General features: G+C 38.5%; 1 protein-coding gene and 1 non-coding gene across 10 annotated transcripts in view; one reads left to right on the top strand and one right to left on the bottom strand.

Moving 5' to 3' along the window:
• The window catches only part of TTC3 (tetratricopeptide repeat domain 3), a 141563-nt gene that overhangs the window by 38559 nt on the left and 75374 nt on the right, over positions 1 to 27630 (top strand). For all 9 annotated transcript variants that reach the window (XM_060098492.1, XM_060098493.1, XM_060098488.1 and 6 more), the window contains 9 exons: positions 5263 to 5425; positions 6377 to 6422; positions 7251 to 7371; positions 7929 to 7992; positions 10171 to 10231; positions 13216 to 13300; positions 24184 to 24318; positions 24970 to 25050; positions 27462 to 27574. In XM_060098492.1, the coding sequence (XP_059954475.1) occupies positions 5263 to 5425; positions 6377 to 6422; positions 7251 to 7371; positions 7929 to 7992; positions 10171 to 10231; positions 13216 to 13300; positions 24184 to 24318; positions 24970 to 25050; positions 27462 to 27574 (869 nt within the window). The remainder of the gene's footprint in view (positions 1 to 5262; positions 5426 to 6376; positions 6423 to 7250; positions 7372 to 7928; positions 7993 to 10170; positions 10232 to 13215; positions 13301 to 24183; positions 24319 to 24969; positions 25051 to 27461; positions 27575 to 27630) is intronic.
• TRNAG-CCC (transfer RNA glycine (anticodon CCC)) lies at positions 1312 to 1384 on the bottom strand. Its single transcript has one exon. It is a non-coding gene; the product is annotated as a tRNA-Gly (tRNA).

Below are 27630 nucleotides of genomic sequence, written 5' to 3'. Positions count from 1 at the left end.
GCCTGTGGTGTATTTAAAAAGTCATCACTGGGCTTCCCTGGTGGCGCAGTGGTTGTGAGTCCTCCTGCTGATGCAGGAGACGCAGGTTCGTGCCCTGGTCCAGGAGGATCCCACATGCCGCGGAGCGGCTGGGCCCTTGAGCCATGGCCGCTGAGCCTGCGCGTCCGGAGCCTGTGCTCTGCAGCGGGAGAGGGCACAACAGTGAGAGGCCCGTGTACCGGGGGGAAAAAAAAAAAAAAGTCATCACCATACCCAAGATCACATCTAGGTTTTCCTCTATGCTATCCTCTAGGAGTTTTAGGTCTGTGATCTCTTCTGAGTTAATTTTTGTCGAGGGCTTTAGGTCTGGATTCATTTTTTAAATTAGTTAATTAATTAATTTTTATTTTTGGCTGCTTTGGGTCTTCGTTGTGGCATGCGGGCTCTTCGTTGCGGCGTGTGGGCTTCTCTCTAGTTGTGGCGTGTGGGTTTTCTCTCTCTAGTTGAGGCACACAAGCTCAGTAGTTGCGGCATGCAGGCTTAGTTGCCCCGTGGCATGTGGGGTCTTAGTTCCTCAACCAGGGATCAAACCCTTGTCCGCTGCATTGGAAGGCGGATTCCTTACCACTGGACCACCAAGTAAGTCCCTGGATTCGTTTTTTTGCATGTAGATGTCTAGTTCCAGTATCATTTGTTGAAAAGACTGTCTTTGCTCCATTGTATGGCCTTTGTCCTTTGTCAAAGATCAGTTGACTATATTTATGCGGGTTCACTCATTTTTTTAAATTGGGATTTTTTTGACGGTTGCAAAAGTATTTGTGTAGATGAAAAACACAACTCTTAGTAAGTATTCAGAAAATTTGGTAACTATATATTGAGGTCATTTATCATTTTATTTTACCAGAAAGGAATGCTCATTGAAGGATATTTTAAACTTCAAAAACAAAAGTAGACTGTGCAGGATGCATTCTTCTTTTTTTTTTTTTTTTTTTTTTTTGTGGTACGCGGGCCTCTCACTGTTGTGGACTCTCCCGCTGTGGAGCACAGGCTCCGGACGCGCAGGCTCAGCGGCCATGGCTCACGGGCCCAGCCGCTCCGCAGCATGTGGGATCCTCCCGGACTGGGGCACGAACCCGTGTCCCCTGCATCGGCAGGCGGACTCTCAACCACTGCGCCACCAGGGAAGCCCCAAGATGCATTCTTTACTTTTATTTATTTTTTAATTTTTAAATAGACATTTTAAAATAAATAAATAAATTAATTAATTAATTTGCCTGCGTTGGGTCTTAGTTTTGGCACATGGGATCTTTAGTTGTGGCATGCGGGATCTAGTTCCCTGACCAGGGATCTAACCTGGGCCCCCTGCATTGGGAGTGCAGAGTCTTAACCACTGGACCACCAGGGAAGTCCCCATTCTTTTATGAGTTCTTTTATGAATCTGAGTCTGTTGAGTCATTCCTCTAGGGTATACGCCTGTATAGGAAGGTACTCTGTAGATTTCTGTGTGAGGGTGGACCATTTTTTCTTCCTTCTTTCCAGGTAGAGAAGACTGGTACAATGTCAGCTGTCATAGACACACTTTAATTTTTTAAATGATTTATTTTTTATTTTCACTATTTTTTTTATTGAGGTATACTGATTTACAATATTATATAAGTCCTACACGTACTTTTAGGCTTAAGAGAGGGTGAGTCATTGTATCCCAACGAGTGAGAATTTTTACAGTATAATCAACAGATATTTGTTGACATTTCCAAGTGCATTATCTTTTGATGTTATACAGGATACAAACCAGTAGCCTCACAAATGTCCTCAATAAATTTTTAATATTGAGGACTATATTAGAATTCTTTTGTTTGGGAGTGACAAAACCTAACTCATAAGTAGAAGAGGGAATTTATTGGTTCATGCAATTGAAAAGTCTAGGGGGTCAGCTTCAGGCATGGTCAGATCCGTACACATTTTTCTTTCTGTTTCTCAGTGGTGCTTCCTTGTTACCATCGTTTTTAATCTTTTTTCTCTTTTTGCTCTGTTTCATTTCACCTAGATTCTGTTGCTCTGTCCTCACGTTGACTGGTCTTTTTCTTCTGCTATGTCTAATCTGCCTTTATTTCCATCTAATTTATTTTTCATCTAAATGCTATAGCAGTCACCTCTAGAATTTCAGTTTGAGTATTTCTTATATATTTCATGTGCTTTCTTAACATGTTCAGTTTTTCCCTTAGCTTCTCGAACATATGAAATATATTTATAACTGTTTTAATGTCCTTCTCTACTAATTCTATCATCTGTGTCATTTCTGGATTGTTTTCAATTGATTGATTTTTTTTCTCTTCATTATAGATCACATTTTCCGTCTCTGCGTACCTAGTAGTTTTTGATTGGATGCCAGAGATTGTGAATTTTACCTTGTTTGGTACTAATATTTTTGTATTTCTGTAAATACTTTGGAGTTTTGTTTGGGGATGCATTAAAGTTACTTGGAAACAGATTCTTTGGAGTGTTGTTTTAAGCTTTGTTGGGTGATATCATAGTGGTATTTGGTCTAGGGCTAATTTTTTCTGCACAACTGAGGCAAAACTCTTTTGAGTACTCTACTTAATACTCCATGAATTACGATGTTTTCCGCATTGGTCAGTGGGAACAGGAATTATTCCTTGCCCTGTGTCAGTGCTGACTACTGTTCCCTTTTAGTCTTTCAAGTGGTTCTTTGCCTGGCTTGGGTAATTGCCCCGCATGCATGTACTGATTGATACTCAGCTGAAGACTCAAGGGAGACCCTCTGAAGATCTCTGGAGTTCTCTGTCCAGCTCTCTCCTCTCTGGTCCTCTGCCCTGTGAACTTGAGCTGCCTTGGCTTTCCTGGACTCCTGGCTCTGTCTTCACTGAGACTGTGGTCTCTCCCTGGGTTCCTTCTCCCTGTGCTATGGCTTAGAATCTCTCCTTAAGTAAGCTGGAGCAATCATAGGGCTTTCTGTGTTTCTCATCTCTCAGGGATCACTCTCGTTCGTTGCCTGATATCCAGTGTCTTGCAAACCTTCGTTTCATGTATTTTGTCCTCATTTGTTTTAAGCAAGAAGGAATATCCAATCCCTGTTACTCCGTCTTGACCACAAGTGGTGATTAGAGCATAGCTATGCTCTCTTGGCTTCATTTTGTAAAAGTGATATCCTAATAACTGATATCCTAGTAACTGTTTATTCTAGTGGAGAGAGAGCCTCTGTTAGTGTTTATGTTGTATGACTGTGGAGTGCCTCAGACTGATCCTGGTTGAGCCATGTGCCCACCTGTGGATCAATTCCTGTGACCTGGGAAGTGGTGCATTTGGATTGACCAGTCTCCTGGGTCCCAGCTATGCTTCTACCCTGCCAGCCATTGTTGAGCCGGGGGCACTAGTAGGGGCATTACTGTGTGGAGTAGGGACATAATGGCACACAGAGGAGGGGATGCTGGTCAGATGAACTGTATATGTGATAGAGAATGAGATAATGTCAGAGAAGAGCAAAGCTTTCTGTGTAATTGGGTTCAAGAAACTTTCTGAGATACCTTTAATTTAAGCTTCATTCAGACACCTTCAGCAGAGAGATCTGAATAAACTCCTTTCTCAACTGATAGAAGTTACGCTGGGTTTTACAGAGTTTAGGGAAAAGGACCCAGTAAAAGATGAGAAAGGTGAGTGGAAAAGAGAAAGAAATGAAGCGTTTTCTACACATTTAGCAGGTAAGGTTTATAATCTCTCATAATTTCCTATGCTGTGATTTTTTTTTAATGCGGTTATTTAAACTTTGAAGTTGATATATGCTTAGTGGATAGAATTTTGGTCTTGTAGCGTATCTGTGAGAACCCTTTATCTTATGCCTTTGGAGGAAAAGCAGAGTTTAACCAAATGCAATCTGAATTGGGATCTTTTTTTTTTTTTTGCGACGGGGGCCTCTCACTGTTGTGGCCTCTCCTGTTGCGGAGCGCAGGCTCCGGACGCGCAGGCTCAGCAGCCATGGCTCACAGGCCCAGCCGCTCTGCGGCATGTGGGATCTTCCTGGACCGGGGCACGAACCCGCGTCCCCTGCATCAGCAGGCTGACTCTCAACCACTGCGCCACCAGGGAAGCCCCCTGAATTGGGATCTTTGATCTGAGCCTAAAGAGCCTGGCTAAGAAATGCCCTGGAACAGGTTGGGTTAGTGCACCACAGTAGGATTATATATGCTCTGAACCTGCATAAACAGAGGTCCTTTGGTTGTTTCTGGCTTCTTTTAGTGAAAGTCGCATCTTTCTTAAAAGGATCACATTTCTGATTTCATATTTTCTCGTAAATCAGAATGTTCTTTGTAAAATGTGTAGTAAAGAGGAAAGAGCTCTGGACCTGGAGTCCTAAGATACAAGTTCTTTGGTTTGTCTCTAAATAAATGTGGCATTAGGCCAGTTTCTAGCCTCTCTCACTTGTAAATCACTTGTTAAATGGTGATACTGTGCCTAAAATGGGAGTTTGGTTTGGGAGTAGCTACAAGAGGGGTTGGCTGAGTTAGCCCCAGGTTTGGTAATATTAGCTTTCTAGATTAAAATGTTCATGCTTGATATAGAAGATTTCCCAAAATGCATAAATGGGACCAGCCAGGACTGTGGTTCTGTAGCAATAAAACAAACAACCTGATCATTGGAATTAAGGGTAAATCAGTGGTTTTTGGATCTTTTCTTAAAGCCAAGAACTCTATACTTAGAGGTAAAATAATTAAAAGCTGATTAAGAAAGATGGAATTAATAGATGCACCCCTTATCTGTGCCCGTGCTCTTCAGCAGGGTTGGAAAACTACTGCACAGGCTGATTGTTCCTCCCAGCTCTAAAACTCTTTTGACTTCAGAAGTGTAGGGAGTGTAATGACTTAGAGACTATTACTGCCTAAAAGTATTTTGAAAAAAATTAAGTTATTTATAATGCATCATTTTTATACTTAATTTGGCATAAAAATAATGTATTTCTTTCTTATGTACAATAAAGGTTGAATTATTTTCTTTGTGGGGGTACAAAAATCTCTTAAGCAGAAACACTGATCTCTAGTCAGCTGTTAAAAATTATTATGAATACTATTTGTAGCTTTTCATTTAACTCATTTAGGTGACTTTATTTCCTGAGAGGTATTAACATTTTTATTTATTTTTTATTGATAGGATCCTAATGTAACATTTTAAGTAACTAATCATTTTTCAAGCAAAGTATTTTTTCCTTATCTATTTTCTTGAACTTAAGCATATTTTTGAGAAAAAATTGAATTTATCTTTTTGGAACAGGGTCATTATCGTTATTGTGCTGCTCTTTCTATGCTGGGGGAATATGACTGGGCCCTGCAAGCAAACATAAAAGCTCAAAAACTCTGTAAAAATGACCCTGAGGGAATCAAGGATCTAATTCAGCAGCATGTAAAGTTACAAAAACAAATAGAAGACCTGCAAGGTATTTCACCTAAGATTCTTTTGGTTACAGTCGAATTCCCTTTAAAACTTTTGAAGGTGGGTTTCTTGGATTAATGGAGGACCATAAATCAATTCTCAGATGATTTGTACTTCCTTTATGTTATTTCCGTTAACTCAGTTAAGTTTTTCATTTCTATTCATGTAGAATTTTGTTAGTATTGTATTCCAATAGGTAAAAATAAATGATTTGTACTTTTTATTTGAAACAGCAACAAATTATTATTTATTCTTCTGTAGAAAAATATACTTTCTTGAAATTTTGAATGAAGTAAAGCCTTTTGAAACAAAGTTTAAGATTTTTTTCTCCATTATTATACTTATTTCCTAAAGAAAAGGCCCTTCAATAGAGTTGTTTGATGTTTTTGCACCAAGTTTGTGGCTAATTCTGTAGCATGCTGAATGTATGTATATACATAGGTACATCATAAATTAGTGTGCAGGCTAGGAATTCCAGATTTTCATTTTACCCTTGTTTTCTCTCCTAAGTCGTTTTGCTTTCCCAGTACCTGAATGCTTTCACTCTATGCTTTCAGCATATAGATCTTTCCTGTTATTTCTTCTTTCGGTAGTTAGTGTCTTATGAAGCTGAGCTGAGCAGTCCTATTTCACTAGCAGATGTTGTCATCCAACAGAACATGATTATAAGATTGTGAGCTCCTTGAAGACAGGTACTGTCTCTGATTGAGATTTATATATTGCTGCATCTAGTCAGTGATCACATATAATGAGATGTCAAATAAGGTTTGTGTAACATTTTGTAGACATCATTCTAAAACTAAAAACGTCTAGAAGCGTAAAATTGTTTAGGTTTATTTTTCAGTTCCCTAAATTTGATATTCTTACTGTCAGCTTAAAAGAAATGTGAAAATCTTTTAAAGTATGTGTTGCCAGTCCACTGATTACTATGTGTGTGTGTGATTCATTTTTGTAGGTCGAACACCAACCAGGAATCCAATTAAAGCCTTCTATGAAAGCAGGTGAGTTAATATCAGATCAGTAGCTGTTACTTGGAATGGTTTTGCTCTGTGAGTTTAAGAATTGCTGTTTGATGCTTTAGTAGATAATAGCAACCACAGTAAAGTTAGAGATGGAAGGATGAGAAGAGGTTTTTAAAGTGTTTGTAAGATCAGGCGACCTGTGATTTGCCTGATTGGTTTTGCTTACTGTTTGGCTGAACTCTTTGCATATGTATATATCGGAGATCCATAGCCTAAGCCTATGGGAGAAGAGGCGTGAAATGTTAATTGGATGTTACTGCGCTTGAATGGCACCAGTTTAGCCACGAGGTTCCTGGCAGCAGAGAGCGGGGCTCAGTCTGTACCTTCTCTCCCTCACCTCTGTCCTGGAAACATCTGCTTCCAGCCTCCTGATAACCTTTCAAAGGCTAAGACACTTCTGTTAGAAACAGGCAGCAGATAGACTTGAGTGTGCTCATAAGAAAACAAATAGCAGCCAGGATTCTACATTTTTCACTTGGCAGTTAAAATAGATTAAGCTTTTCCCACATGCTTAAATGCCTAAGATATTGAAGCTGTTAAATTTATAACAGGGAGACTTAACTTATTTTAAAATTAGAAACCAGAATACATTTCTTGAACTGTTCTTAATCTATTTGGAGTTTTTAATACCAAATTTAAAGTAATATTTATGTATGATACCCAATCTCACAGGTAGAGATTCTTTTTGAAACAATATTACCTTGCTTTCAAGGTAAAAAGGCTATACTTGCTGAAACCTCTTTGTTTAAAGGATAATTTTTTAAAAATAATTTTTAAAAAATGATTATTTCTTTTATTACCACTCAGGGCCTACATACCTAATTTATCAGCACCTGCATTTAGTACTTCACTTAACTTTGTGGAGACAGAAAAAAATTCCAGAAAAACTAACCACGAAATGGCAAACGGTGGTAATCAGAATCCAAAGGTAAGCTCAGTTAAAAACTAAAATTAGAATTATTTCAAGTATAGGTAGTCTTATATTTTTACAATAATATTTTTGTGATAATCGAAACCAATACGCACCTCTAAGCCTATAGCCTGGCTCTGTGATCAGTGTCCCAGATGACCTGTATCTGAGTTTTCCTGAACTGTAGTGTACTCAAATCTCAGCAGGTATCACCAAGTTCTCATTTATATTTCTTTCCAGGGTTTGAGGGGAAAAAAGGGAATTGGTGTTTTCGGGTTAGATATGTAGTACGCATTGAAGGGAACTTTCCCAACCCGCTGTAAAGTCCTTCTGTTGTTAATAATGAAAGTCTCAAAGAAGCTGTATTCAGTTAGGGAGAGGAGAATAAGGAAAGATGTGATAGTATTAATTCAGTATTTATTGTTCGGTAGTTATCAGTTTGTTTATTCATTTGGTAAAGCTGAGTATTTTAGGCACTTGGATAAATGCTTTGCTACTCAGTTTTATTATTTAGCTATTGAATTTTTCATGGCTGTATTTTTTTGGAAGTGTCACTAATTTTATTTTCATGGTAGGTGGCAGATGAAGCTTTGAAGGTAGATGATTGTGACTGTCATCCTGAATTTCTGCCACCATCAAGTGAGTCTTTTTCCCATATGTAAATTGTTGCCGAATTAGCGTAGTGTTGCTTCAACTTCCATGCCCTAAAATTCTCACAAGCCTCACTTATATTTGCTGTTATTCTCCTTTTACTTTACAATGCTTCTGTGTCGAGAAAACATTGAATGTTTATTTGAAATCAATGCTCAGTCTTTTCATATTGTTTAATAAATTTAATTTTGGAAAACCAAATAAAGGAATGGAGAAGAAAAATGGCGCTCTTCTTGATCTGCTACCTAATTTCCACTAGGCCAGTGTTTCTCAACTTTTATTTCATTATCTACCCCCTGCTCCCAGAGCCTTTTTAGACACTTTTTTCCCCTAATTACCCTCCCCTTGTGAAACTTTAATATCACAGATACTGTTTTTCTGTTTATGTACTGTATGTACATGTGTGCTTTATATATAAAAATGGATTTTTTTCATCTTCCAATAACCAGTTAGGACTTTCTTGTGGGTGATGTCACCCCTGTTGAGAATGGATGCATTAGCCTAATACTAGTTTATTTAAATTGTATGAGCTTAGTGCATATGTTTATTTGTGCATCTAGAAAATATGCAGACACACAGCCAGACCTTGTCTACTTGGCATCTTTGGGAAATGAAGGGTTCCAGAGAAGTGGATATTCATGCCTCGTTTATTTCTCAGTCTCCGTTTATACTCCCAGCTTTTGAGAGAAATCGTTCTAAGTGGGTTATTCTTCTCTGCCTTTTAAAACAGTTTGAGAGAATTCAGCAACTCAAAGTTGTTGTTACGCACAAGTTACTTATCTCAAGCTTTCATGTGCTCCTTTCAGAGTTATTGTGGTGAGATTGTTGACCTTCTAGTTAGTGATCCTGTTGCTCTCTTTTCCTTCCACTTGTTTTTTGGTTCATTTGTTTATTTTTTTCAGTGTTTTTACTTCTGGCAGCCATTTCTGTCTTTTACTTCCTGCAGCTCTATCTCCTCTTAGGCTCCAGTGCTGCGTATCCAGCCACTTAACTACTGGTTAGCACTTCAGCACAGTTACAAAGAGGGGGAAACGCAGGTGTTTGTCTTACCTGATGTGACTTTATAGCACGTGAAAAATCTTTGAGAATGAAACTGTTTTTTTGAAAACAGCTTTTAATTTATTTGTATTTCTTAGACCATTATTATCAGATAGCACATTTAAATAATTTAAATACCATCCATGCTTCCGCATCTATATTCAGTCAGAGAAATTGAGGTCCCAGGGTTAGATTAAATAGTTTTGCCCTAGGTCACACAGTAGAAATCAAACTAGAACTCTTCTTTCTTTCTAGAAGCCTCTTTTGTTTTCTGAGGCCATCAGAGCTCAGGCTCTCATCCCCTCCCTAATACATCGGCTCTGACTTGCCTCTGCCATCTCTCCCAAAGCTTCCATCAGAGACACCCAGTCCCTATTGCTGTGCTCTCTTCTGCACAACTTTGCACGTGTGACTCCCCTGCCCCAAAGTGTACAGTGGCTCTCTCCTCCTTTCAGTGGGATAAAGACTGAGCTCGCAGAGCTGGGGAGTCAGAAGCCCTGGGCCTGGAAACACTCATACCAACCTGCCTGGCTTGCAGCCCCTTTCAACCTGTCCTTACTTAACTCGCCCAGTCACACAGGTTTACTTAGTGTTTCTTAAAATAAAACTTCATTTGGCCCATTCTTTGCAAATCCTACTTGTTCCTTAAAACTAAATACAAATGCTGCATCCCCACTAGGGTGTTTCCCAGCCACTCCAGCTTAAGTGATTCTTCCCTTCTAGGAGTTATAAGAGCAGTTACTATGGAATTAATATTTCAGTAACAATGCATCTTCTTTTCTTCTTAATGGGGATTGTTACTTAATTGGTGAAGTGACTGTCTTTTCTTCCCATCTGATTGTAAACTACCTGAGAACAGGAACTACAGCCTGTATCTCTTCTATATCTACTATAGGACTAAATGATGATCATTATTATAATTTATCTTTATAATAATTTTATAGCATACATAGAGGAACATCGGTAGCTTCTTTTTTTTGGGCTTTTTACCTGTTTATAGTTAGACTCACATGCAGTGTTACCTCCTTTGCTTTCTTATTCCAAGTTACATTTTTTAAAAATGTTTTACTTTCAAGCTTGTAGATTCTTATGTACAGATTTCAGGAACAAATACTTTTGTATTCACAGGTCAGCCTCCAAAATATAAAGGAAAACAAAAATCCCGAAACAATGAATTGGAGAAGTTCAGGTATGTTTTTTAATGTAAGGGATTTTTTTTGTTTGTTTGCTTTGTTTCGTTTCTGTAATGACCTCCTCCCAAGAAAAAAGAAAATTAAATCTCTTTCTAGTAGTAGCTACCTTTACATATGTGTACTATGATAAGTACTAAAAACCCCTTTCAAATAGCACGGCATGTCTTTATTAGGAGAGGGTCATTTTTGACTAAAGGAGTATTAATCCTGGATGTTAATACTGATTTCTGAAAATCATATAATACGAGATATATCAGTATTAATTTTTTAAAATTCCAAAATACAGGCTCATAACAGGAAAAATGATTCAGATAAGTATAAAGTGAAAACTTAGTCTCCTTCCCTGTTTGCTTTATTTCCCCTCTCTCTGACTCCGTTCTCTAGTGCCTTGCTTTAGAAACTTGCTGTTAGCAATTTCTTGGCCATCTGGGAACTTAACTTTGCATACACTGGCATGGCTATCTGTATATTCATAGGAAGGATTTACTAATGAACCGACCACTTACAAAATTCGTTCTACCAAACATCCCCCCCAAATTAGCAGTAGGAATTCTTGTCACCAATCTTTAGAGTTAATCCCCCATTAGCTACAAAGATATAAATTGATTGCAAAGTGAAATTGTAAATCTTGTAACAGATACAGAAATTCATGAAATCAATTAAAGTGGTGCTGGAGAAACTGCAAAGCCATTTTTGCCACAGTTCCACTAGTTTCCAGTTTTCTCTTCATTTCTTAAGGCTGACTCCTTGATAGGTGCTTAAAGGAGAACGATTTGAATATCAAAGCACTAAGATAAATTAGTAAAGCCCTATTTTTAAAAAATGACCGATTTTTGATGGTGCCTCAAAAGTTAAATACAGAGCAAGGCCATAGTGCCCTTTGTTGTTCTGTTATTTGTTAGAAAAGTCCTGAGCCTTCCTTCTTGCCTCCCTTCCCTCATCATAAAAGGAAACCAAAACCCAATACATACTCATTCTTTGAATGCACAGTTATAACTTTAACCTGTTGTGTTAAAGATAAATTTATTTTCCTGATATTTTGTTTCTGTTTTCAAAGTGAATGCTCTTCTTGATTATGTCTACTTCATGAGGTTATTTAACAATTAAATGGGACACCCACATAAAATACTTAGAGCCCCGGAACATGGTAAATGCTCAATACACTTGAACTATCGTTATTGTTAACACTATAGTTTTCATTGTTGTTGGAACTATTCTGGCCTACAGCTTGCTTTTATCTCTTTCAAAATGCCTTGACTACCTTTCCATATCAGACCATGGAGATAGATCTACATCCCTCATTTTCATGGCTGCAGGATATTTCCTAGTATAGATGTGTGTGAAGGAGAAATTTCTGGAGTGGAACTGCTGTCAGGGGATGTGTAATTTTAACTTTGATAGATACTGCCAAAGTCTCCTCTCAAAAAATGAGCAGCGCTCACACTGCTACTAAGCTGTGAGAGGGTGTGGTATAATAAAGATATTTATATATTCGGTCTGTGTCCCCAGTTCCTGGCACAGGGCTCCTAGGACCCTTGGAATTTCCTGAGTGATGAGAGAGTCTTCCGTTATTTATAACGAGCCCCTTCCTCTCTACTTGAGTTTATACTAATAAAGTGACCCAAGGCTGGGTCCCTACCTTCAGGATTGAGGCTGGTCACCAGAAAGATAAAGCATGTGATTGGTTGGAACTTTTCAGCCCCACCCCCGATCTTTGGGGAGAAGAAGGGAGCAAGAAATTGAGTTTAGTCACCAATGTCCAGTAATTAAATCATTGATGCCTGTGTAATGAAACATCAGTAAGAACTTCTAAACATAGGGGCTCAGGGAGCTTCTGGTTGGTGGATACATCGAGATGCTGGGGATCTGGTGCACTCTGGGACTGTGTGAAAGCTCTGAGGCACCCCCTTCCCTTACACCTTCCCATGCATCTTTTCCATTCAGCTGCTCCTGACTTACATCCTTTACAATAAACTGGTAATGGTAAGTAAAGTGCTCTCCTGAGTTCTGTGAGTTGTCCTAGGGAATAGTTGAACCCAAGGGGTAGTCACGGGAACCCCTGAATTTGTAGTCGGCAGGGCAGAAGTACGGGTAGCCTGGATATCCCATTGTGGCTGAAGTGAGGGCAGTCTTGTGGGACTGAGCCTTTAACCTGTGGGGCATGAGTTCTTAACTCCAGAGTTGGTGTCAGAATTGAATTGTTGGACACTCAGTTGGTGTGGAAAAATGACAGGTATGTGGTGTGAGAAACCCACACATGTGGTGTCAGAAAACACCACCAGGAGTACCTGAATCTTCCTTACCCTCACCAGCATTGGGGTTCAGACTTTCTGGAAAGATTATATCTTATTAACAGATTTTCATATGAGATGGATCATCTTTGCAGTGTTTTGGGGCACATTTCTTGTTTCATGACTTTGTTGTTATTGATGACTTTAGATTTATAATAACTTTAGGTAATCAGTGTAAATCCACCAATTTCTTTCTTTCCTTTTTTTTTAAAGCTGTTCTTTTTTTTTTTTTTTTTTTTTTTTGCTGTACGCGGGCCTCTCACCGCTGTGGCCTCTCCCATTGCGGAGCACAGGCTCCGGACACACAGGCCCCGCGGCCATGGCTCGCGGGCCCAGCCGCTCCGCGGCATGTGGGATCCTCCGGGATCGGGGCACGAACCCGCGTCCCCTGCATCGGCAGGCGGACTCTCAACCACTGCGCCACCAGGGAGGCCCAAAGCTGTTCTTTTATAAGATCTGAATAATCAGTTCATCTAGTCCCCTTTCCCCAGTAAACTTACAGAGATTTTTACTGGATTTAGAAATTAATTTGGAGAGAATTGGCATCTTGGTAATATTTCTACTTAGGAACTTGTGACTCTCCATTTACTAAGTGTTTAAAATGACCTTCAGTAAATATTTTTTTCTTTATATAATAAGCAGGATTGTTTTATTTTAAAATAATTCAAAACAGTGCTTTTCTCTTTTAGTTCTGGTTCACAAGGGAGTTTACCAGTAGATTTGAAAAACATCTTGGAGAAACAGTTTTCTAAATCCTCCAGAGCTGCACACCAGGTAAAGGCAAAGGCTTTTCTAATGGAAAAGCAAACTCTTTGAACATAACATTTTTCACATGAATTAAGTCTAATCGTGTACATCTCTAAAGTTTTTTTAAAATAATTTTAGTTATGAGCATATAATTTAATAGATGATTGCTAAGAAACCAAATCGTCATTAATTTATGTTTTAATTTGGTAAGTGTGTGAACCAGAGGTTTAACTAATGGTTAATACTGAATACAAAATTGTTTGTTTCCCATAGATTTAAAAGGAAGAAACAAGTCTTCCCAAAGTGTTAACTTTTAAGTTAAGTATTTTAAGAAGGTTTAAATCATTTTAAAAGGTTTAAGTACCTGCGGTTTTACTACACCTACTATAGAACCATTAAAGAGCAAAGTTTATTCTTTGAATGATTTATCATATAACTTTGTATATAAAATTCTGTAGTATTTGGTAAATAATGAAAAATGTACATCAAGGGGGAAGAGATGAATAGGCACAGCAGAGACGATTTTTAGGGCTGTGAAAATCCTCTGTATGATAGTATAAATGATAGATACAGTCATTATACATTTGTCCAAACCTGTGGAATGTACAACACGAAGAGTGAACCATAGGGTTCATAGGTAAACTATGGACTTTGGGTGATTATGATGTGTCAGTGTGGGTTAATCCTTGGTTAAAAAAAAAAAAAAAAAGCACGCCCCCCCACACACACACCCTCACCCCGTGTATGTATATTGGGTTGGCCAAAACGTTCGTTTTTTTTTTTTTTTAATTAATTTATTCTTTTGGCTGCATTGGGTTTTCGTTGCTGCGCGTGGGCTTTCTCTAGTTGCGGCCAGCGAGGGCTGCTCTTTGTTGTGGTGCGCGGGCTTCTCATTGCAGTGGCTTCTGTTGCTAGGGAGCACAGGCTCTAGGTTTGCAGGCTTCAGTAGTTGAGGCTTATGAGCTCAGTAGTTGTGGCTCACGGGCTCTAGAGCGCAGGCTCAGTAGTTGTGGTGCATGGGCTTAGTTCCGCGGCATGTGGGATCTTCCTGGACCAGGGCTTGAACCCAGGTCCCCTGCATTGGCAGGCGGCTTCTTAGCCATTGCACCACCAGGGAAGTCCCTCATTTGGTTTTTTACGTAAGATGGCTCTAGTAGCACTTAGTTGTCTTTAACTTCATTCGAAACAGTTTTGATTGTATGTGACAGCTATCATATCAGTGTGCACTTAAGAAAACGTTTCAAAATCGGTGAATTTTTTGTAACCATTTTAATATTGAAGGTGGAAGAAAAAAGCAATATTTTCAGCGTACTATGCTTTATTATTTCAAGAAAGGTAAAAATGCAACTGAAATGCAAAGAAGATTTGTGTAGTTTATGTCGAAGGTGCTGTGACTGATTGAACATGTCAAAAGTGGTTTGTGAAGTTTTGTGCTGGACGTTTGTCGTTGGATGATGCTCCATGGTTGGGTAGACCAGTTGAAGTTGATAACGATCGAATTGAGACATTAATTGAGAACAGTCAACGTTATACCACATGGGAGATAGCCGACATACTGAAAATATCCAGATCAAGTGTTGAAATTCATTTGCACCGTCTTGGTTATTTTCGTCTCTTTGATGTTTGGGTTCCACATAAGTTAAGCAAAAAACACCTTCTTGACCATATTTACACATATGATTTTCTACTAAAACGTAATGAAAACATTCTGTTTTTAAAACAAATCGTGATTGGCAATGAAATGTGGATGCTGTATAGCAATGTGAAATGGAAGAGATCGTGGGGCAAGTAAAATGAACCACCACCAACCACACCAAAGGCTGGTCTTCCTCCAAAGAAGGTGATGTTCTGCATATGGTGGAATTGGAAGGTAGTCCTCCGTTATGAGCTCCTTCTGGAAAACCAAACGATTAATTCCAACAAGTACTGCTCCCAGTTAGACCAACTGAAGGCAGCACTTGATGAAAAGTATCCAGAATTAGTCAACAGAAAATGCGTAATCTTCCATCAAGATAACTCAAGACCGCATGTTTCTTTGATGACCAGACAAAAACTGTTAGAGCTTGGCTGGGAAGTTTTGATTCATCTGCCATATTCACCAGACATTGCACTTTTGGATTTCCATTTACTTTGGTCTTTACAAAATTCTCTTACTGGAAAAAATTTCAATTCCCTGGAAGACTATAAAAGGCACCTGGAATAGTTCTTTGCTCAAAAAGATAAAAAGTTTTGGGAAGATGGAATTATGAAGTTGCCTGAAAAATGGCAGAAGGTAGTGGAACAAAACGGTGAATATGTTGTTCAATAAAGTTCGTGGTGAAAATGAAAAATGTCTTTTATTTTTACTTAAAAACTGAAGGAAATTTTCTGCCAACCCAATATACCATTCTGAGGAGTGATTTTGACGATGGGGGAAGCTATTCATGTACGGGGCAAAGGGGTATATGGAAGTCTCTGTACTTCCCTCTCAATAAAAAATTGCAAGGGGTACAACTTTGATATTACTTTGAAGCAAGTAATATTACTTTGAATCAAGCTAAATGTATGTATTAAAGGAATAGAGAGTTTTAGATTAGTGATGCATTCATTCCAAGAGCAAGGAAAAAAACCCAAAGAAAGTAGACGGAAATAACAATGTAGAAAATAGTGAAGGAGATTGGTTCAAGATAGCGGAGTAGAAGGACGTGCATTCACTCCCTCTTGTGAGAACACTGGAATCACAACTGACTGCTGAACAATCATCGATGGGAAAACACTGAAACTCACCAAGAAAGATACCCCACATCCAAAGACAAAGGAGAAGCCACAGTGAGGTGGTAGGAGGGGTGCAATCACAATAAAATCAAATCCCATAACTGCTGGGTGGGTGACTCACAGACTGGAGAACACTTATACCACAGAAGTCCATCCACTGGAGTGAAGGTTCTGAGCCCCACGTCAGGCTTCCCAACCTGGGGTCTGGCAATGGGAGGAGGAATTCCTAGAGAATCAGACTTTGAGGCTGGCAGGATTTGATTACAGGACTTTGACAGGACTCGGGGAAACAGAAACTCCACTCTTGGAGGGCACACACAAAGTAGTGTGTGCATCAGAACCCAGAGGAAGGAGCAGTGACCCCATAGGAGACTGAACCAGACCTACCTGCTGGTGTTGGAGGGTCTCCTGCAGAGATGGGGGGTGGATGTGGCTCACCGTGGGGACAAGGACACTGGCAGCAGAAGTTCTGGGAAGTACTCCTTGGGGTGAGCCCTCCCAGAGTCCTCCATTAGTCCCACCAAAGAGCCCAGGTAGGCTCCAGTGTTGGGTCACCTCAGGCCAAACAACCAACAGGGAGGGAACCCAGCCCCACCCATCAGCAGACAAGCAGATTAAAGTTTTACTGAGCTCTGCCTACCAGAGCAAAACCCAGCTCTACCCACCACCAGTCCCTCCCATCAGGAAACTTGCACAAGCCTCTTAGATAGCCTCATCCAAGAGAGGGCAGACAGCAGAAGCAAGAACTACAATCCTGCAGCCTGTGGAACAAAAGCCACATTCACAGAAAGACAGACAAGATGAAAAGGCAGAGGGCTATGTACCAGATGAAGGAACAAGATAAAACCTCAGAAAAACAAGTAATTGAAGTGGAGATAGGCAACCTTCCAGAAAAAGAATTCAGAATAATGATAGTGAGGATGATCCAGGACCTCGGAAAAAGAATGGAAGCAAAGATTGAGAAGATGCAAGAAATGTTTAACAAAGACCTAGAAGAATGAAAGAACAAACAAACAGAGATGAACAATACAATAACTGAAAGGAAAACTACACGAGAAGGAATCAATAGCAGAACAACTGAGGCAGAAGAACAGATAAGTGACCTGGAAGACAGAATGGTGGAATTCACTGCTGCGGAACAGAATAAAGAAAAAAGAATGAAAAGAAATGAAGACAGCCTAAGAGACCTCTGGGACAACATTAAATGCAACAACATTCGCATTACAGGGATCCCAGAAGGAGAAGAGAGAGAGAAAGGACCCGAGAAAATATTTGAAGAGATTATAGTGGAAAACTTCCCTAACATGGGAAAGGAAATAGCCACCCAAGTCCAGGAAGTGCAGAGAGTCCCATACAGGTTAAAGCGAAGGAGAAACACGCCGAGACACATAGTAATCAAATTGACAAAAATTAGACAAAAATTATTGAAAGCAGCAAGGGGAAAATGACAAATAACATACAAGGGAACTCCCATAAGGTTAACAGCTGATTTCTCAGTAGAAATTCTACAAGCCAGAAGGGAGTGGCATGACACATTTAAAGTGATGAAAGGGAAGAACCTACAACCAAGATTACTCTACCCTGCAAGGTTCTCATTCAGATTCGATAGAGAAATCAAAAGCTTTACAGACAAGCAAAAGCTGAGAGAATTCAGCACCACCAAACCAGCTCTACAACAAATGCTAAATGAATTTCTCTAAGTGGGAAACACAAGAGAAGAAAAAGACCTACAAAAACAAACCCAAAGCAATTAAGAAAATGGTAATAGGTACATACATATCGAGAATTACCTTAAATCTGAATGGATTAAATACTCCAACCAAAAGACAGAGGCTTGCTGAATGGATACAAAAACAAAACCCATATATATGCTGTGTACAGGAGACCCACTTCAGACCTAGGGACACATACAGACTGAAAGTGAGGGGATGGAAAAAGATATTCCATGCATACGGAAATCAAAAGAAAGCTAGAGTAGCAATACTCATATCAGATAAAATAAACTTTAAAATAAAGAATGTTACAAGAGACAAGGAAGGGCACTACATAATGATCAAGGGATTGATCCAAGAAGAAGATATAACAATTATAAATATATATGCACCCAACATAGGAGCCCCTCAATACATGAGGCAACTGCTAACAGCTGTAAAAGAGGAAATCGACAGTCAAACAATAATAATGGGGGACTTTAACACCTCACATACACCAATGGACAGATCATCCAAACAGAAAATTAATAAGGAAACAAAAGCTTTAACTGACACAATAGACCAGAGAGACTTAATTGATATTTATAGTACATTCCATCCAAAAACAACAGATTACACTTTCTTCTCAAGTGTGCATGGAACATTCTTCAGGATAGATCTTGGGTCACAAATCAAGCCTCATTAAATTTAAGAAAACTGAAATCATATCAAGCATCTTTTCTGACCACAACACTATGAGATTAGAAATCAATTACAGGGAAAAAAATGTAAAAAACACAAACACATGGAGGCTAAACACTACGTTACTGAATAACCAAGACATCACTGAAGAAACCAAAGAGGAAATCAAAAAATACCTAGAGATAAATGACAATGAAAACATGATGATCCAAAACCTATGGGATGCAGCAAAAGCAGTTCTAAGAGGGAAGTTTATAACAATACAATCCTACCTTAAGAAACAGGAAGCATCTCAAATAAACAACCTAACCTTGCACCTAAAGCAATTAGAGAAAGAAGAACAAAAAAACCCCAAAGTTAGCAGAAGGAAAGAAATCATAAAGATCAGATCAGAAATAAATGAAAAAGAAATGAAGGAAGCGATAGCAAAGATCAGTAAAACTAAAAGCTGGTTCTTTGAGAAGATAAACAAAATTGTTAAACCATTAGCCAGACTCATCAAGAAAAAAAGGGAGAAGCCTCAAATCAATAGAATTAGAAATGAAAAAGGAGAAGTAACAACTGACACTGCAGAAATACAAAGGATCATGAGAGATTACTACAAGCAACTCTATGCCAATAAAATGGACAACCTGGAAGAAATGGACCAATATTTAGAAAGGTATCTCCTTCCAGCACTGAACCAGAAAGAAATAGAAAATATGGACAGACCAATCACAAGTAATGAAATTGAAACGGTGATTAAAAATTTTTCAACAAACGATAGTCCAGGACCAGATGGCTTCACAGGTGAATTCTATCAAACATTTAGAGAAGAGCTAACACCCATCCTTCTCAAACTCTTCCAAAAAATTGCAGAGGAAGGAACACTCCCAAACTCATCTATGAGGCCACCATCACTCTGATATGAAAACCAGACAAAGATACTACAAAAAAAGAAAATTACAGACCAATATCACTGATGAATATAGATGCAAAAATCCTCAACAAAATACTAGCAAACAGAATCCAACAGCACATTAAAAGGATCACACACCATGATCAAGTGGGATTTATCTCAGGGATGCAAGGATTCTTCAATATATGCAAATCAATCAATGTGATACACCATATTAACAAGTTGAAGAAGAAAAACCATATGATCATCTCAGCATATGCAGAGAAAGCTTTTGACAAAATTCAACACACTTTTATGATAAAATCTCTTTAGAAAGTGGGCATAGAGGGAACCTACCTCAACATAATAAAGGCCATAGACGACAAACCCACAGCAAACACCATTCTCAGTGGCGAAAAACTGAAAGCCTTTCCTCTAAGATCAGGAGCAAGATAAGGATGTCCTCTCTCGCCACTGTTATTCAACATAGTTTTGGAAGTCCTAGCCATTGCAATCAGGGAAGAAAAAGAAATAAAAGGAATACAAATTGGAAAAGAAGAAGTAAAACTGTTACTGTTTGCAGCTGGCATGATACCCTACTTAGAGAATCCTAAAGATGCCACCAGAAAACTACTAGAGCTAATCAATGAATTTGGTAAAGTTGCAGGATACAAAATTAATGCACAGAAATCTCTTGCATTCCTATACACTAATGATGAAAAATCTGAAAGAGAAATTAAGGAAACACTCCGATTTACCATTGCAACAAAAAGAATAAAATACCTAGGAATAAATCTACCTGGGGAGACAAATGACATGTATGCAGAAAGCTATAAGACGCTGATGAAAGAAATTAAATATGATACAAACAGATGGAGAGATATACCATGTTCTTGGATTGGAAGAATCAATACTGTGAAAATGACTGCACTACCCAAAGCAATCTGCAGATTCAGTGCAATCCCTGTCAAATTACGAATGGCATTTTTTACAGAACTAGAACAAAAAATCTTAAAATTTGTATGGAGACGCAAAAGACCCCGAATAGCCAAAGCAGTCTTGAGGGCAAAAATCGGAGCCAGAGGAACCAGCCTCCCTGACTTTAGACCAAACTACAAAGCTACAGTAATCAAGACAATATTGTACTGGCACAAAAACAGAAATACAGATCAATGGAACAGGATAGAAATCCCAGAGATAAATCCATGCACCTATGCTCAACTAATCTGTGACAAAGGAGGCAAGGATATACAATGTAGAAAAGACTGTCTCTTCAGTAAGTGTTGCTGGAGAACTGGCCAGCTACATATAAAAGAATGAAATTAGAACACTCCCTAACCATACAGAAATACAAACTCAAAATGGATTAGAGACCTTCGTGTAAGACCGGATACTATAGAAGTCTTAGAGGAAAACATAGGAAGAACACTCTATGACATAAATCACAGCAAGATCTTTTTTGATCCACCTCCTAGAGTAATGGAAATAAAAACAAAAATAAACTAATGGGACTTAATGAAACTTAAAAGTTTTTGCACAGCAAAGCAAAGTACAAATAAGACGAAAAGACAACCCTCAGAATGGGAGAAAACATTTACAAATGAATCAACAGCAAAGGATTAATCTCCAAAATATATAAACAGCTCATGCAGCTCAATATTAAAAAAACAAACAACCCAATCCAAAAATGAGCAGAAGACCTGAATAGACATTTCTCCAGAGAAGACATACAGATGGTCAAGAAGCACATGAAAAACTGCTCAACATCACTAATTACTAGAGAAATGAAAATCAGAACTACCATGAGGTATCACCTCACACCAGTTAGAATGGACATCATCAGAAAAATCTACAAACAACACCTACAAACATCTAAAAACAACAAATGCTGGAGAGGGTGTGGAGAAAAGGGAACCCTCTTGCACCATTGGTGGGAATGAAAATTGGTACAGCCACTATGGAGAACAGTATGGTGGTTCGTTAAAAAACTAAAAATAGAATTACATATGACCCAGCAATCCCACTACTGGGCATACACCCAGAGAAAACCATAATTCAAAAAGACACATGCATCCCAGTGTTCATTGCAGCTCTATTTACAATAGCCAGGACATGGAAGCAACCTAAATGCCCGTCATCAGATGAATGGATAAAGAAGATGTTGTACATACATACAATGGAATATTACTCAGCCATGAAAAGGAACGAAATTGGGTCATTTGTAGAGACGTGGATGGATCTAGAGACTGTCATGCAGAGTGAAGTAAGTCAGAAAGAGAAAAACAAATATCGTATATTAATGCATATCTGTGGAACCTAGAAAAATGCTGCAGATGAACCGGTTTGCAGGGCAGAAACTGAGACACAGATGTAGAGAACAAACGTATGTATACCAAGGGGGAAAGTGGCGGGAAGGGGGGTGGTGTGATGAATTGGGAGATTGGGATTGACAGATATACGCTAATATGTGTAAAATGGATAACTAATTAGAACCTGCTGTATAAAAAAATAAAATAAAATTCCAAAAAAAAAGAGAAAAGAATGAAAATGGAAAAACTTGTAAAGAAGGATCCACAAAGCTATAAGTTGATTCTTTACAATATACATAAAATTTACATATCCGTATGGAAACTGATTAAGAAAGGAAGAAAAGAAGACACAATAAGACAATTTCAAGACTGAAAAAGGAGACTTCCCTGGTGGTCCAGTCACTAAGTCTCTGGGCTCCCAATGCCGGGGGCCCAGGTTCAGTCCCTGGTCAGGGAACTAGATCCCACATACCACAACTAAAGTTCCTGCATGCCGCAACTAAGACCCAGTGCAGCCAAATAAATAAATATTTTTTTAAAAAGAATGAAAAAGGATACATTACTACAGACCCTTCAGTATTACAAATACTATATCAAAATACTATTCTGAACAACATTATACCAGGAAATTTGAAAATGTACGTAGGTGAAATGAACAAATTCCTAGAACAATCCAGCTTATACAAACTAACTCAAGAAGAAATAGAAACCTGTACAGAGTCCAGAATTTATAGAACCATGGCTAATCACTATTCCAGTCATTGAATACCTGTAGACTATGTATTATCAGTGAAAGATTGTTTCTTTTGGTTAAATGTGATTCATGTGAGTCTGCTTTGACACTTCAGTGCTTTGTGTAAATACAGTTCTGTTTCTTCTAAAATAAAATGTTGGATTTAAATTTCAGCCCCCCAAAATGTATATTAACATGGAACACAACACATTTAATATCTGGGTCATTTTTAAATTCTGTTAACTATGTTAGGTATATATGACAGATAGCTTTTTAAGGGCTATTGGAATGAAGCATGTTAAGCATTTTTAATCAGCTTCCTAATTGGTTTCAACAGTTTTCTAATTAGTTGCATCAGAGAATTTTTAGAATTTCTAACAGTTGATGATTTTTAAATTGTCATTTTATATTGATTTTACTGATTCGAAAAACTGTGATGGACTTAAATTGTAACGACAGCCTGTAAAGACAAAAGAGTATTTAAATAAAAATGATGGTTATTTTTGAGCCTTGATTTGTTCATTTAACACACTTTTCTTTAGGCCCCTGCTTATGCTGAAGACTGGCATTGCCATTCAGCCCGCTCTCATGGAGCTTTCAGTACAGACCATTTATTTGTACTGTTTTGAGAGAAATAATTTCCAATGGAAACGTGAGGCAAATGGATTTGTTTTCTAGAATGAAAGAGAATGGAATCAGTTCATCCAAGGCTGAATAATAAATAATAAACTAGTGTGTGTGGAGATAGCACGTCATCTTCTATAACTGTTAAAATTCTTATCTTAACATTAATATGGCGATCGTTGAGCTTTTTAAATACTGTATAGCAAATACCAAGTTTACTTGAGAGCTGCTCTTTTCCATGTGTTTTCTGGGGGGAAAGTTCTCCTAAACTTTGATGCATTGGACGAAAAGCACTAGGCAGCTTTTGTTTATGTGTGACCAGACTGCTTTTCCCTCTGTGTTTTGTGCAGTGGGGTCTCCTTTTGGATCCTTATCATTAGGAACAGTGGGGAATGTCATGCACATATTTGCATTTTCTGCTCCCTTGAACGGTGTACACATGTATGGCAAGGTGTGGGAGATCTAGCTTAGCGCCTCCAGGCTTGCTTCTCCAGTCTTTATGGAACTTTTGTGGCCTATAGCTATTGCCATGTAACTAAAATCTGAATACAAATTATAATGTATGTGCTCACATATATTCAAATTACAAAGTTTTTTTCTTGCTTTGTTCCAGGGTACATTATAGCAGTTTTTTTCTTATTCTCTTCTCTTTGCATTTAACCTAATAATATCTCTCCCGATAATATTATCTAGTTATATTCAGGTACACGTTAGGCAGGAGTAGAACTAGAGCTACATATCTTGCTGAGAATTTAGGTTTGTTCCAGGGCATGAGGGCAGTTGTTAAAATCTGGTAGTGACCAGGAAATTGATTGCTTGTTCTTATTTGTCTAATTGTTCTAGTCTCGGCCAAACAATTTACTTATTTAAATGATGGCTGATGTTCTCCATTTGAGCTGTTAAAACGTCCAAATACTGTCTGGTTAGCCTGGAAAAGTGAGCACAGCTTAGCACCACGTAGCGTAAAGTGAACCACGCTTCTTTGTCATGCGCAGAACTAGCAGTGTTGGGATTAAGATGGTGAAGCAGTGCCTTTTAATTTCCACTTTAGTGGTACTGTGCTGAGGAAGGAGTATAATGCATAAAGGGTAGCTTTGGGTATTTACATGTTTTGTGATCAGTTATAAAGTATAACTGCCCAATCATGAACATGGGCATCTTAAGTTTTAGACTAAGCATGTGTAGCTCTGGTTTACTGAAAAAGAATTTCTTTTTTGCAGGATTTTGCTAATATAATGAAAATGCTGAGAAGCTTAATCCAGGATGGTTACACGGCTTTGCTGGAGCAGCGCTGCCGCAGTGCTGCTCAGGCCTTCACAGAGTTGCTCAATGGTTTAGATCCTCAAAAAATAAAGGTGAGATTGCCTCCTGGGAACTTGTTTACCGATGCTAATGCATTTCAGAGGAATGTAGAAGGGAACCAACACTTTGACTTCATTGTACTCATGTATCGTCTTGCTGAGATCAGCTGAATTTACTCCAGGTTGTGAGAAGCAGATAATGCTCTGATTCAGCCTTTATGGTTGCAGTCGGTAGAGAAGCCCGGTTTAGACTCTCTCCTTGCACTGTAGTTGGTGTTCATTAGAACTCTTGGCGTTTTATCTTATTAGAGCACTAAGTCAAGGATTTGGACTCACTTTAGTCACATCTTTTCATCCACAAACAAAAGTATTAGCTGGGTAAATATGCAAGGTTGTAAGAGAGCAAATAACTTAGTCTGTTACTCATCCCATTGATATGCAAAAGAATATGACATCAGTTATTCTATCTGTTATGAACCATGCCTTCAAGGAACTCTGAGACAGTGATTCTGTGTTTTAGATACTTGATAGCAAGATAACTGCGTATCTTTGCAAAATGTATTTTCTAATTCTGTTTGGTCTTTGTCCCACAGTGATTAGTAAGATATTTTTATACTTACTTTACTGTTGTGGCTAACAAGTTAGTATGATGCAAATTGGGCAGAATTATGTTCAGATGTTTAACTGGAGCATTTTTATTGACAGCAACTGAACCTGGCCATGATTAACTACGTCTTAGTAGTCTATGGACTTGCCATTTCACTCCTTGGAATAGGACAGCCTGAGGTAAGATTTGTAACAGAGATAATAAACAATTAAAATATGTTATTAATTTTAGAAGGTATGTTAAAATAGTTTTTCCATTTTGGCTTATTTCCTTCTGGGTACTTTTTTTTTGCTTTTCCAGTTTTATTGAGATATAATGGACATACAGCACAGTATAAGTTTAAGGTGTACAGCATAATGATTTGACTTATGTATATCATTAAATGATTATCACAGGAGTTTAATGAGCACTGTCTGTGTACTTTCTTGAAAATTTTTTCTGAAATACCTAAATTTAATTTAGTTTGTGATTTTTTTTGAAAAGAAAATTTAGTTTGTGTTTCCGTTAGAAAAAAGTTATGCCACACCACCAGTGAGAATCTATGTTTTATTTGTATAAAAAGTAAAGGACCTGATATATCATGAAAAGTTTTGGAAACATGTTGAGGTAAAAAGGCAAGTTGGAGAATGTAGTAAACATCGTGACACCACTTATGTGCAATTTGGAAAACTTACAGGACAATAGTGTATATTGTTTATGGCTATCTGTGAATCTGGCAAAAGTAAAAAAAAAACATGGACTAGCCCTACATCAAACTTAATATAATGGTTGCATTTATTGATAGAAGAAAGGATTGGGACTTGGAAGGTTAAAAAAGGAGAGTTCAACTTTGTGTCATGCCTTTTTATTTTTTAAATCATAAAAAGAATGCTAATGTTAATAGCTCTTAGTTCTGGATAGTAAGTACCTGGGTGTTTTGTCTTCTAGAGTTCAGGCTTCCCATAACACATGCAATCAGTGTATGGGTGTCAGCACACATGGTTTCCATTACTCATGGTCCTTCAGTGCTCTCCTGGAAAGCTTACTTACCTGCACTGCTCAGCATTATACTTTGCTTTCCATGGCTTCGAGTTTTTGATAAAGGTTGAAATGGCTCTAGGATTACCTCAGGAATAATATATCCTTTCTACCAACTTGGGCCCCAAGCTTCCTAGGCTAGATGAGGCTTAACCCTAATTGCTCCCTAATAAGGATCAGGTTGCTTTATGTTCAGCCCTCTGAGTGGTCCACAGAGCCTGAGGTTCATTTTCCTTGTGACATGCTGTTGGTCTTTTTTTTTTTTTTTTTTTTTTATTTGTTTTTATTTTTGGCTGTATTGGGTCTTCGTTGCCGTGCGTGGGCTTTCTCTAGTTGTGGCGAGCAGGGGCTACTCTTCGTTGTGGTGCGCGGGCTTCTCATTGTCGTGGCTTCTCTTGTTGCGGAGCACGGGCTCTAGGCGCACGGGCTTCCGTAGTTGTGGCACGTGGGCTCAATAGTTGTGGTGTATGGGCTTAGTTGCTCTGTGGCATGTGGGATCTTCCCGGACCAGGGTTCGAACCTGTGTCCCCTGCGTTGGCAGGCGGATTCTTAACCACTGACCACCAGGGAAGCCCCTTTCTTGTTCTTGATGTGACAGATGAGTGTCTTTCATTAGGGAATCTCTAACTCTATTTTCTAGTAGATTGTTGGAGACAGAACTGTATGATCTCCATTCTTCTATTCTTGGCAGAGTAACAATAAGCTTCTTATCATGTTTTGCCTTACCAGAACTGAAGAAATAGTTTATTACATTTTTTATTTACTTTGATTTACTTTTGATTTAAAAAAAACTAAATAGGTACGATAGGACTTGGACATTTAAGAGAATTTCATCATTCAGAGTGTCCCCAGAAGGAAGTTGTATTCACTCCAGAACAGCCCTTGCTGAAACATTTTTGGCATGCCTCCTTTGGAGCTGGCCTCAAAGCTTCTTATAAACTCCATTTTGTAGTGACATTTCCTTTTTCACCCACAGTGGAGTGGCCAGTATTGCTTTGAGCTAAGTGTCTTTTGGATTTTTTCCAAAACAGTATTCATTCAAAGCCCAGAGGCTTCCACTGTTGAGAATATTCAAAAGGATGTACTCTAAGCTCTGTAAAGTTTACTGAGAAGCTGTTTTTAAGACAGAGCATTTGTCTTTTGTCACAAAACATTGCGACAACATCATTGGCATTCTTGTGGTCCCAAGGGGGCAGCACTTACTAGGATATATGTTATGGCGTGTTTGCATCCAAATCAGTCTCTTTTACCCTGAATTCACACCTTTTAGGGTTAGCCAGCACACACTGGGACCTCTGTGTGTTAGTAAATGCTCATTTGGTTGGTTGTCTGATTTCAGTGCCAACTTTTCATTCTGGAGCTGGATCATTTTGGTTGTGTCTCTTGAGTATCCATATGGTCAAAATTTATGTAATTGTTAAGAAAATGAAGTGCAGAATGTATAATTTTGCCATAGAAATTTTAGGGTATAGGTTGTTTTTAATATTACACAAAAGGAATCAACTTTCAGGTAAAACCGGTTCTAGTATTTCTCTTTTTGTGTAAGTGATCACTGTTCTCATTGCTACTGAAGGAATTATCTGAAGCTGAAAACCAGTTTAAGAGGATGATTGAACACTACCCCAATGAGGGACTTGATTGCTTGGCCTACTGTGGAATTGGAAAAGTGTATTTGAAAAAAAACAGGTTAGTAGAAACCACACTACTTTATGCTCTGGGCTGGTTACTCATTTCAAATCTAA

Source organism: Mesoplodon densirostris, chromosome 5 (assembly GCF_025265405.1).
Source record: "Mesoplodon densirostris isolate mMesDen1 chromosome 5, mMesDen1 primary haplotype, whole genome shotgun sequence".
NCBI lineage: Eukaryota > Metazoa > Chordata > Mammalia > Artiodactyla > Ziphiidae > Mesoplodon > Mesoplodon densirostris.
This window is presented reverse-complemented; position numbering and strand designations above follow the sequence as displayed.